We start from the raw sequence: 12,332 nt of genomic DNA, 5'->3' as shown, positions 1-12,332 counted from the left end.
AGATGCAGATTTAAGGCGATTGGCAAAAGAACTTAGGGCGACATGAGGGGAAACCTTTTTACGCAGCAAGTGGTTATGATCTGGAATGCGCTGCCTGAAAGGGTGGTGGAAGCAGATTCAACGGTGGCTTTCAAAAAGGAATTGGATAAATGCTTGAAGGGAAAAAATTTGCAGGGCTACGGGGAAAGAACGTACCTGGATTGCTATATGAGATGGCCATTGTCTGGCACTTATGTGCCCGAATGTTACCTGATTACCTATTATGGTTGCTACTTCTCTGAATTTTCCTTTCTCTGTATTGTCCGATATACTCTTCCTCCTCCCTAGAACCCCACTGTGTATAAATCAAGACTATAACTCATTCTTTTTCTGAACCTCAAAACTGTGAAACTCGTTACTTTCAGTCTTTCCTATATCCCACAGTCTTCGGTCTTTTAAAACCCAAGCTTGGTATTGCCCAATTGATAATTCCCAATTTACCCCATCTCTATTATTCCTTTCAGCCTTGATGGTGTGGTGCATCATTGGTCCTTGAACTTTCACCTTTTCTATAATAAAGCAGGACCATCAAACCACCAGAGTGGATCTCCAGTAGTTTGTAGTCCTGTCATTGTCATATTCAGTCTCCTTTTACTTTTCGCCTGGGATGTTGAAAGTGACAGTGAAGGACTGACAGTCTGCTTTGAAATTTGTGGCACTTTTCATGAAAAAAGTCTTTGCAGCATCATTAGGATACTTGAAGAACACTTAGGGCTCAATTTTCAAAGTGAAAAACGGGTGGGTTGGGGGCGGGGGGCATTGAAAATTGCCACCATTTCAGACCCACCGCCAACCCGCCTCCAACCAGCCCATTTCCGGTTCTCATCGGGCCAGGAAGTGGGGCAGGCGACCAACCCGCTCCCAGGAGGTGGCTCGGGCCTTAAAACCTTTAAAGGAGGCTTCGGGCCTCCATTTATCTGGACTTCCTGATTCCACGGGACAGGGATTCCCGGGCCTTCTGCTTTACACCTCGTGAAAGGAGGCGAGAAGGCCCGAGACTAACAGTAGGTGCCTAGAAAGGCACAGCTTGTGGGCCCGGAGGAGCAGGATTGCTTCCCCCAGGCCCAACAAGCTTACCTGCACCGACCCCCCAACAATCATGGACACCCCCCCCCCCGATCGGGCCCCCCCCCCAATCGCGGACCCTCCCTCAAACACAGACCCCCGATCACGGGACCCCCGACACCGATCCTCCCTCCCACCCCTGACCGATCCTCCCCCCCACTCCGATCCTCCGACCCTCCCCCTCAACGATCACGGACACCCGCGATGACCCTCAATCCTGACACCCCCTCCCCGTGACTGACCCCAGATCCCATCCCCCATGACTCACGACCCCCGTGCCAACCAATGCCCACCCATGCCCCGTGCCCACTCATGGCCCCCCCGGTGCCCCGCCCCCATCCATACAAACAAAGATTTACCTGAAGACGTCCTCCACCTGGCTGCTGTCCACTCCGACTGAGACCAGCCTGTCAATCAGCCGGTCAGTCGGATGGGTAACCAACAAAAAAAATAAAAGACGTCCTTACGTCAAAATCGTAAAGATGTTTGGGAAACCCGTACTAATGGGTTTCCCATCCTCAATTGACCTCCCCCCGTCCGCTTCCTGGTTCCGTTTTAAAATTGAGCCCTTAGATTTTACTGAAATAAAAACAGAACATGCTGGAAACACTCAGCAGGTCAGGCAGCATCTGTGGAGAGAGAAACAGAGTTAACGTTTCAGGTTAGTAGCCAGTTAAAAAAAACTTAGTTTTTGGTACTGGATGCTTAATGCATTTCCACCGACTAATGAAGAGTGAGTTAGCTGCAGGCAGAACTTTATTAAATATTCATGGCCCAGTAAACTTTCCTCTGCAATATATTTTTTTAATTAAATAAAACTAAAGACAGTCTGCAATAATGTGCTAGTTTTCTGTAGAAATGGCTTCATGCGATTGTCCATTTAAAACAGGCATTTTCTTTTTAAAAAAGAAAGCTAATTAATCATATTTACAATGCAATACCGCTTGTTATTTTTTTCCTTCTGAAAATCCTCTGCACGTACTCCTAGTTATGTCCTATGATTATTGGAAAAGATTTGTCTTCTATGAAATGCCAAACTTTGCTGTGGAAATGAGAGACCTATTTCCATGAAACAGCTTCACTTACTTTGTTGGGGAATTTAAATTTGTCAGAGAATTTGGCAAAATTGATCCATTTACATGCAGGTAGGTGTTTGCTAGCAAATTCTGAGCAGATAAACGGCCACACGCAGAGCTGCCAAGGTAGGGAAATGTTAGGTGTGGGATCGGGATCAAGAAGAGTGAAACAGATTGCAAACTCATTTAAACATATGGAGCTGTGTTTATTTTTAAGAGCGAGATGCATCAAAACAGGTGATGCCTTTTAAAAGCAAAATGAGTGAGTCTCACTCTGAATGAGTGAGAATTGATGGGTCTTATCACACATGATGAGTCAGCAAATGTCAGGCAGGAAGAATATTTGTTTGGTGACTAGTTTTCAGGCTTTCTCACGACTGTGTAAAACGGAAGCAGGCGCTCTTATTTTTGTCAACAGTGTTACTGCTATGGATAAACAACCCCTGTGCCATTGCACCTTTTAGTTTGAAAAAATTAATCGATAGCATCAAAAAACTAGTTGACCGATTTACTGAGATAAAGTTTACAATAACGTCAATGTACACTGCATTGGGGGGGGAAGGGAGTTTGGGCCTACTGTGGACATCATCAGGTGTGTCAGTCTTACAGTGCTCAGGAAAGGAAAGGTAGCGAGGGAACCTGTTTTTTTTAAAGTATAAATCTTTTGCAATATTCTCAAAAGTAAATTTCATGCCAAACATTTTCTATGAAGAGAGGATACACGTCATGGACCTAATCAATGCTGTATTAGACAAACGGGCAAACTCAACCACATAACACAAAGGGTTGCGGAAATGTGGAACTCTCTTTCCCTCAGAAAGCTTTGGTTGCTGGGTCAATTGAAATCTTCAACACTGCGAGAGATAGATTTTTATTCGGTAAGGGTATCAAGGGGTATGAAACAAAGGTGGGTAAATGGCGGTGAGGTACAGATCAGTCATAATCCAACTGAATGGTAGAATAAGCTTGAGGGGCTGAATGGCCTACTACTGTTCCTATCTAACACACAAGCAAATGATGATGACCCATTGGGAAAACATTGGGCTCGATGTTACCAGGGCGGCGGGTTCGCGGCAGGGGGTCGATTGGGCGCGTGGGTGACGCGCCCGGTGAAATCAGTCTGCCCCGCGCGCAATCGCAGGCTGATTGGATCCACTTACCTGGTCTTCCGGGTTCCCCGCTGCTGAGCTGCGCGTCGGGTGGACTGCGCATGCGCAGTAAGGTCTGTCAACTGGAGGAGCTCTATTTAAAGGGGCAGTCCTCCACTGACTGATGTTGCAAGAAATAGGAAAAATTACAGCCCAGGGGGAAGGCTGCTCCCAGGTTTAATGATGCCTCACTCCAGGTATCATTGGATGGAGTGAGGAGGAGGGGGAGGACAGAGATCTTCCCCCCGGAGGGTGGGAGGAAGCGGCCTGCCTCTGCCACCAAGAAGGCCTGGCTCAAGGTGGCAGAGGAGGTCACCAGCACCACCAACATATCGCGCACCTGCATACAGTGCAGGAGGCACTGCAATGACGTCAGTAGGTCAGCCAAAGTGAGTACACTTACTCATTCCCCTACACTCTTGTTAGGAGGAGGGTGGTGGAGGCCAAACTTTGTCCAAAGTGACAGAGTGGCCTCCTGCAATGAGTGAGGGTCTCCTCCCCCCCACCTGTCAAATGGACCTTTGCAGCTGCCACAGGCTGATGGCTGCAACACGTCCATTTGAACTGGGAGTGTTTTCCCCAGTATGGGAAAGAGTCCCAGTTGTTTGTAAAATCCCACCCCATGTAAAATATCTCCTTAATCAGGTCTCTAAACGACCTGAAATAGCTAAATGAATAGCTTAAGTGGCACCCCGCCGGCTTTAATTGCCTGCAGGAGTCCCACATGCGGGGACTGCGCGTGCATGTCAGCGCGTCTGTGGGAAACCTGGAAGTGGGCGGGTTGGAGCCGGGCTCCCGACCCGCCCGGGAATTCCCCGATTTTCAGAGCCCCCCCCGCCAGGAACGCACCCGATAGCGGGTGCTAATATTGAGCCCATTATATCCAACAGATTTCTTATCTCTTCATTAATTTTAAGAAATTTGAAGGCAAACTTCCAAAAACGTAGGTGATGTGGTGATTAATGACATCATGATGCAGTAGTGTTGCCAGGAAAACATCAAGAATGGTGTACTAACAGATGATTTCTGTTTATACATTTGTGCCTTTAGGGTGTCCCTTATATAAAACAAAAGCAATACTGTGAAACCTTTTAAGGTCGCTCTCGAATGTTAACTCATTTACTGAACAGCACAGCCTATGTTATGTTCTTCTTGAAAGTGTCCTACGATATCCTTACTTTAAAATGAATGCATTGGACTTATATTTTCCGCCACCAAACTTGCTGTTCTCCAGGAGGATTAGGTGATATTATGCTGTCCTTTTATCTCTGGGACCCGGACTTGAATCCAGCCCAGACTGATGGAATGAATGCCTGCTCTTCCCCAATCTCATGGCTCTTTTTGAAATGAGTTGATTCAGTAGCAACCCAATTCCCAGGAAACACAATTGGCACTAAAATTGGAATCTTACAAGCATGGTTGGTGTGGGATCTGCAAATGCTACCCTGGGGTGGTAGGACCTGCTCTTCTGAGGCTTAGGCATTTTGTTGGGGGAGAGTAGAGGGAGCTAAGCTCTACATTTTACACGTGGCATTCTTGATCTGTCACTATAGGACTGATTTTTCTGAGTACGTGCCCTGCTGGGATGCAGATGGGAAGATTGCAGGCGCACTTCCTGCGATTTTCCGATCTAGGCTCATGGCAGGCCAGGTACCTCACGATGGGCCATGACTCCGAAAATCTACCCTTACGTGCCAAAAATGGAGAAGTATTTTGTTCCTGAACACTAACATACCTCAGCAGCCTCTGATCATAAATATCCACAAGACAAGGCAAAATAGATGTCGACAGGTCGTCATTGCTGAGTGAACAGAAGTGACTTGCAGAGCAGCTGTAATAGATTTTTTTTTGTAAGGAAGACTTTGATTCTATTCCTCTGAACTGATAAATACAGTGGGTGTATTTCACACCAAGAGGCTTGATTTGCTGGCACCTTATTCTTCAGCCATGGGAATAATTATTAGCAAATCCTGCAGTTCTAATATTACTAAGAGATCAAAGTTTTTTTGTCTATCTTATTTAACTGTTAAATGTGTTGAAGTGCAATACGGTAAATCATGTGGGACTTTGGTACAGGTCTCTACTGGATCTATGTTCTGTTGTATTGAAATTAATTAATTTGCCTATGCATTCAGTGCCTAAAACCAGGGCTGTCATTGAACGAGGGGTTTATGGTCTTGAAATTTCATGAATGAGTTATGACAGAGTTCAATGAGGTACTTCATATATCCTTCATACTTTTCTGGCAGTGGAGCCTACCATTAAATATGCTTTATATTGTTGAGAACAAATGTAAAATATTCATTAAATAAAAAAGGCTTTTGCAAATTTAGGTCCTTTGACCACTTCCCATGTTATTATTGGTTTTTAATTCCCCTTTCTTTTCCTCAAAAGCTTCGCAAGGCTGTCATGGATCACATCTCTGACTCGTTTCTGGAGACCAATGTTCCTCTCTTGGTTCTCATCGAGGCAGCGAAGAGCGGCAACGAGAAGGAAGTGAAGGAGTATGCACAGGTCTTCCGTGAGCATGCCAACAAGCTGGTAGAGGTCAGTTCTTCAATTCATGGATTCTCTAACTAGGAATACACTAAAATCTGCAAGTCGGTTTAATGGGTAAAGTCACCTTATGGAGTAGCACTAAGTCAAACAGACCAGAAGGTCCCAGGTTTGATTCCCAGTTTTTTTTTATTCGTTCATGGGATGTGGGCGTCGCTGGCGAGGCCGGCATTTATTGCCCATTCCTAATTGCCCTTGAGAAGGTGGTGGTGAGCTGCGTTCTTGAACCGCTGCAGTCCGTGTGGTGAAGGTTCTCCCATAGTGCTGTTAGGAAGGGAGTTCCAGGATTTTGACCCAGCGACAATGAAGGAACGGCGATATATTTCCAAGTCGGGATAGTGTGTGACTTGGAGGGGAACGTGCAGGTGGTGTTGTTCCCATGTGCCTGCTGCTCTTGTCCTTCTAGGTGGTAGAGGTCGCAAGTTTGGGAGGTGCTGTCGAAGAAGCCTTGGCGAGTTGCTGCAGTGCATCCTGTGGATGGTACACACTGCAGTCACTGAGCGCCGCTGGTGAAGGGAGTGAATGTTTATGGTGGTGGATGGGGTACCAATCAAGCGGGATGCTTTGTCCTGGATGGTGTCGAGCTTCTAGAGTGTTGTTGGAGCTGCACTCATCCAGGCGAGTGGAGAGTATTGCATCACACTCCTGACTTGTGCCTTGTAGTTGGTGGAAAGGCTTTGGGGAGTCAGGAGATGAATCATTTGCCACAGAATACCCAGCCTCTGACCTGCTCTTGTAGCTACAGTATTTATGTGGCTGGTCCAGTTAAGTTTCTGGTCAATGGTGACCAATGGATATGAATCATATCCAGGGCAGCGGTTGGTGGGCTATAACGTGGCCTGTGCACATGTGTAGATGCTGGGTAAAGACAGGATCAGGCTCATCTATAATGCGCTGCATTGTGAAATAATCTTTATTCTGACTTGCTACCTACCTCACACATGAAAATGACCACTTGGGTGAGGTAGCAGAGAGCTACCATCTCCCTGTGAATTGTACCTCAGCGAGATTTCCAGGGAGAGGGGAACTGCAGATGATAAAAACTATTCTCAAAAAGAACAGTGGTAAAAATTGCTAATATTGCAGTTGATGTGAGGACTTGCTGTTACTTTGCTGTCTGATTTTAACCAAACCTCATGTCACATCCTTTCATCAGCAGACATTCCAACTCACCGATATGGTGAGGGGGGCGATCTTCTTTCTGAACATTTACTCACATTTTGGACATATTTAGTTTACTATTATTTTGTATCAAATTGAATAGATAAGTTTGTGCAGAGCCTCCGTGGTCAGCACCTCTTTAATCCACAGAACATTTGGTTACGCTAGATGCTTTCAGCCTTGATATGTTCCTCTTAAAATGTTCCTCATGTTTGAAGGTCAACAGCAGACACTGCTTCCTATCAAAGATTGTCACCCTGTGATTTAAACTGTCTATTTCTCTGGATACTCTTTTGCCACTTCTGTGTTGGGTTCTAATCAAACTTGATAATGGCTTTCTCTCCTCAAATAGGTATTCTGGTAGCCAACATCAGAGCGTCCAACACGATCGCAAAACACTTTGAACACTATCACCTCAAAAGCTTAACACCTTTCATCTGTTATCATGGCTCTGGTTCCTTTGAAACCTTGTCATGGATCAAATAATAAATACAGCCGTCCCTGTGTGCTTCCAACAGTTACTCAGTTAAAATCTCCCGGATCTCCGGCTTCGGAAGGCTGGGCAGTTTCCCGTCCGCTTCAGTCCCTGCCTGCACGACTCCCGCTGTGAATTAAAATCATAGAATCATAGAAAGGTTACAGCACAGAAGAAGGCCTTTCGGCCCATCTAGTCTGCGCCGCTCTATGCAAGAGCAATCCAGCTCGTCCCACTCCCTCACCCTATCCCCATAGTCCTGCAAATTTTCTCCTTTCAGGTACTCACCCTTTTGAAAGCCATGATTGAACCTGCCTCCACCACCCCCTCGGGCAGTGCATTCCAGATCCTAACCACTCGCTGTGTAAAAAAGCTTTTCCTCATCTGGGCAATTGTATCAGTGCAAGGAACTACACATATTCAGAATAGATTGGATGCTTCAGAAGATACATCATCCATGGACTGTCGTACAACCCTTACAGATGACTTAAGTGTTGTTAATTTGGATCTTTCAAATCGAGTAGGGTGCAAGGTCATTTTATTTTCAGTAGGATGTTGGATTGGGAGCAAGAATCGCACATAAAAATGGATAAGAAATTGCAGGATACAGGGTTAATAGAGATGTACAAAGAATAGGAGGAGGAATTCTTGAGATGTACAGAAATCAGGAATAGGAATGTCAGATGATAAGAGGGTATGTGTCATAGGTATAAGTTTGATATGAGAGGTGTGGGGAAGATCTCAGAGACATGGAGGGTAATTTTAACCCCAAAGAACGGGTAGGTTGGGGGCGGTTGGGAGGTTAAAATAACAGTTATCGAAGCGCGACCGCATCCCGGCTCCAACACACCCACTTCCGGGTTTAATCCAGGCACGTCTGGATGCGTGCACATCTGAAACCCGGAAGTCCCATCCCTACTTAATGCCGGCAGGCGGATTGTTAAAGGGGCAATTTACATTTATTTAATTGAAATAGTTGAGGTACATAATTTTTTGTTGATTCTAAGTCTGAAATGAATTTAACCTCACCTGCACGGGTTTCCCATGACTTCAAAATCTCAACAGTGAAACGGAGGCGAGATTCACGCAGAAGTTGATTTGTCCCTTTAAACCTGTGATTGACACCATCTCAAGAAAAGTTCAGGCATTGCAGCTGGTCTCTCAGTTCTCTCAGGCAAACGATTGGCTGAGAGTTGTTTGTGTTGGGTCTCTATTCACTCTTCCAACCGTCACTCAATTAAAGTAAATATTTAGAAAATAATCCATTGTTAACATCCTGAATCAATGTTGAGTGTGTGCACAAGCTTATATTTTTAAGAATTATAACAAAATCTGGAATATTCTGCAGTCAAGTTACTTGAAAGAATCATAACATTTTATAAGAACTTGGCTGTTTTGCTAATAAAAATTATAGCGCTCCAAATATGTTTCCAATTCTCATCCATTATTTGCCTTTGTGTGGTCCATCTCTTCCCTTCTTTTTCTGGCTTTCTCTCTCTCAATCTTTGACAATAGATTTTCCATAAATATTTATTACAAGCTCGGACTCCCACAGCTACTTGGATTGTGTTTCTTCCCACCCCACTTCCAGTGAATACTTCATTCTTTTCTCTAATTTTCTCCTTCTCTGTCATACCTGTTCCAATAAATCTACTTCCCACACCAGAGTTCCTTCGTTTTCCTTAGCTGAGTCTTCCCTCAGCAGTGACTGACAGGCCCTTTTATTGAATCCACCACATTTCCCATACGTAGCGGAAAATAATTGCCAGGGACATCCGTTGTGATTTTCATCTTGTAAAGCTGATGCTAGTGCTGGTGCTGTTGGGAAGTTCAAAATATGAATGTTACTTATATTGCACAGATCATCAAATCGCTTCTCTCCCTCTCCATTTCACCTTCTCTCCCTCTCCCCTTCCCTTGCTCTCCCTTTATTCCTCCCCATCGCTTTCATTTTCCCTCTCCTCTCCTTTACCATCCTCCTCTCCGCTTATCTCTCCCTCACCCCACCCCTTCCCTGTTCTCACCCTCTATTCATCCCCATTCCTCCCCCTCGCTGCCTCTCCCTTTCCTACCCTTCCTCTCTCCCTCACTCAGTCTGCCTTCACTGTTCTCACCCTCTCCCTTTCTCTTACCCCTCCTCTCCCTGTGTTGGTTCAAGTATCTCCCTTGGTTGACCTGAAAAGTTTCATTGGTTTTGACTCCCCACATGCAATGCCATGGGAGATCAATGAGCAAGAACTGCAACCAATAAAAAGAAATCTCTCGCCTCGCAACACCACCATTGCATCACTTTCTACATCCCCCGTTAGAATAATAAACGTTGCCCCCACTCAACTGAGCAAAAAAAATTTCAAACCCCATCCACTGAGCAAAGACGAGGAACCAAGCCAATGAGTTTATAGCCATAAATAACCACCCCGAAAATGACCATAAGGCCAAATGCATCCCCACTGCATAGGCCCACAAACACATTGCAGAAATTCCAAGTTAGGACAACAGACCTTCTCCTCCCCACCACTGAGCAGAAATTCTGGCATAGGATCACAAATTCTCATTCACCCCCAACATCCTCCATCTCAGAAATTGCTGGTTAGGATATTAAACCAACATTCATGCAAAGACACCCCCCACCCCATAGTCGAGACCCCCCCCGCCCGATGAGATCGAAACTCCCCCCCCCTTGATGATCGAGACCCTTCCACCTTGGTTGAGACCCCTCCCTCATGGTTGAGACCCCCCCAATGGCTGCCTCAGGCATCAGACCCTCCCCACAGATGTCCTCCACGCTCCCCCTGATCTCTACCTCCAGCAGGAAACAACCCCGCCACCGATGTCCTCCACAGCCCATGATCTCTCCCTCATTCCCTCCTCTCCGATTCCCGGCTGATTTCCATTTCTCTCCCTACAGGCAAGCTGCCTGTCAATCTGGCTGGCTGTCGCAGGAAACCTGGAATCAAAAATAATTACCTTCAATTGAGCTGTGATCGCAGATTCTGACGCGATCACTTGACTTCCGGGTTCCCTACGCGAACATATATCCACCCACTGAGTTCCCGGCACTGAGTTAAAATCATGCCCATGGAGTGAGGGAGGTGTACTGGAATCATGTAGACATTACAACTGGGCAGAATCTCCGATAAATGAAATGGCTCTGGGAAATCTTGGAGACATAGAAAGAACAGAGGGATCTGAGAGACATGGAGTAGTGGGGGGCAATCTTGGATACACATGAAGGCTGGGGGAATTCTCATGAGCAAGGATCAAGAAGAAGAGGAATCAAAGAAGCTCAATGGGGAAATCTTGGTGGTATGGAGCGGGGACAATAATCTATCATATTATGTGGGCATTGTTTCCAAAAATTATGTGTTATCTGTAGTTTAGCAATAGATGGTGATTTTAACATTTTCGCTAAGTAAAATATTAGCCTAGAAAAGGTCATAATCACATGATAGAATTTGCTATATATCTCTAATCTAATGATGATGCACTTCTTTATTTTACCCAATTTATAGTGTGTGTGTGGAGAAGAGTGATACTGAAATCTAGACTGTTAAAGTCTTGTTGTTCTTTTATAAATTTGGGGCAATACAATTGGCCTTATTAGCCCTGAGCTGGAGAAAGGGGGATTCAGGTCAGGCCCTTGCTCTTGATTGTTGACCAGTGGTCACTGTTGGTAAGTGTGTTCTTGTGTGAGCCTTGGGTAAGAACAGGATTAGGTTAGTCTGTGACGCCTTCTGATACAAAGGCTTGGATATGATAGCCTGCTGACACAAAGGTCTGTATTTCCCTCTTTCTGCCCCTACAGAGTCAGGGCAAGACTTAGGCCAGCCACCCTGACCCCGCCATGACCTCAGCCCACTTTCCAGAATTGGGGTCATCAGGTATTTACTGCAAGCACCCAACATTCCTGCTAAGCATGTGGGATCCCAGCAGTGGCCCGCAGAAATATCCAGTGGTATCGCAGCAAGATCACTGCTGCAGCAATAGAAGCGACGGGCACCAAATTAAAGGGGCAAAAGAGCTTCCAATGCATCTTTTACAGAAGGCCTCAGCCGAGATCAAGGCCTTTAGCAGGTAAGTGCTAGAGGGGGGCCAAACCAACGGGGCGGCAGGGTGGGGGGGCGGTGGTGGGGGAGGCTGCTCCCTCCATCAACGGATTTGGGGACCTTCCTGCTGTTACCGCAGGGACTACCTGGTGATCCCAGGGACCGGTGGGAAGAGAGTCAAACAGGAGTGTCATCAGCCAGTCTAGGCTGGGGTGTGGGAAGGGAAATTGAGGTGGTGAGATGGTGGCAGATCTTACATTTGTCAAGACAAGAAAAATATGTTAGCATATTAGATCTTAGGTTAGGTCCCTTCACTTATCTCCTGAATTGCATTGCTTACCACTGATTTGTCCAGTTCTTCTTTGAGTTAATTGGCACCTTTTTAACTGCTCTTGCCAGGAATCTGTTCTACATATCCACTGCTTGTGTAGTTTCTTGTAATTTGTAGCCTCAATTGAGGTTTGTCTCTACGTACCCCAGCAAATTGTTCTGAATACATATTCAAATTTTCATTGTTCCCATATTTAAAGAAAGAGCCAATGAAGTGTTTGATAACCCTGGAGAACAGCCAGAAGAGCTGTGCTTTGTCTACGTTTAAGTGACGTAACAAGGTCTTTCACGGCTGCACGTTGCATTTTTAAATAAATGGCAGAAACTTTAGTTTTGGGAAGGCAGTGTCCCTTTAATGATTTATGAATCTGACTTCAATTCATAATTGACATTTCCATGTTGTGTGCTTTCTACCCTTGTCCAATTTAGGCTCCTT

At 45.6% G+C, this 12,332-nt stretch overlaps 1 protein-coding gene across 1 annotated transcript in view; it reads left to right on the top strand.

Moving 5' to 3' along the window:
* Positions 1–12,332, top strand: part of ctnna2 (catenin (cadherin-associated protein), alpha 2) — a 1,371,619-nt gene that overhangs the window by 960,700 nt on the left and 398,587 nt on the right. Inside the window, exon 9 of the mRNA XM_067981945.1 lies at positions 5,723–5,875. Coding sequence (XP_067838046.1) covers positions 5,723–5,875 — 153 coding nt within the window. The remainder of the gene's footprint in view (positions 1–5,722; positions 5,876–12,332) is intronic.

The sequence above is a fragment of the Heptranchias perlo genome, chromosome 1 (genome assembly GCF_035084215.1).
Source record: "Heptranchias perlo isolate sHepPer1 chromosome 1, sHepPer1.hap1, whole genome shotgun sequence".
Classification (NCBI taxonomy): Eukaryota; Metazoa; Chordata; class Chondrichthyes; order Hexanchiformes; family Hexanchidae; genus Heptranchias; species Heptranchias perlo.
Note: the sequence above shows the minus strand (reverse complement) of the source record. Positions and strands in the feature narration are given on the sequence as shown.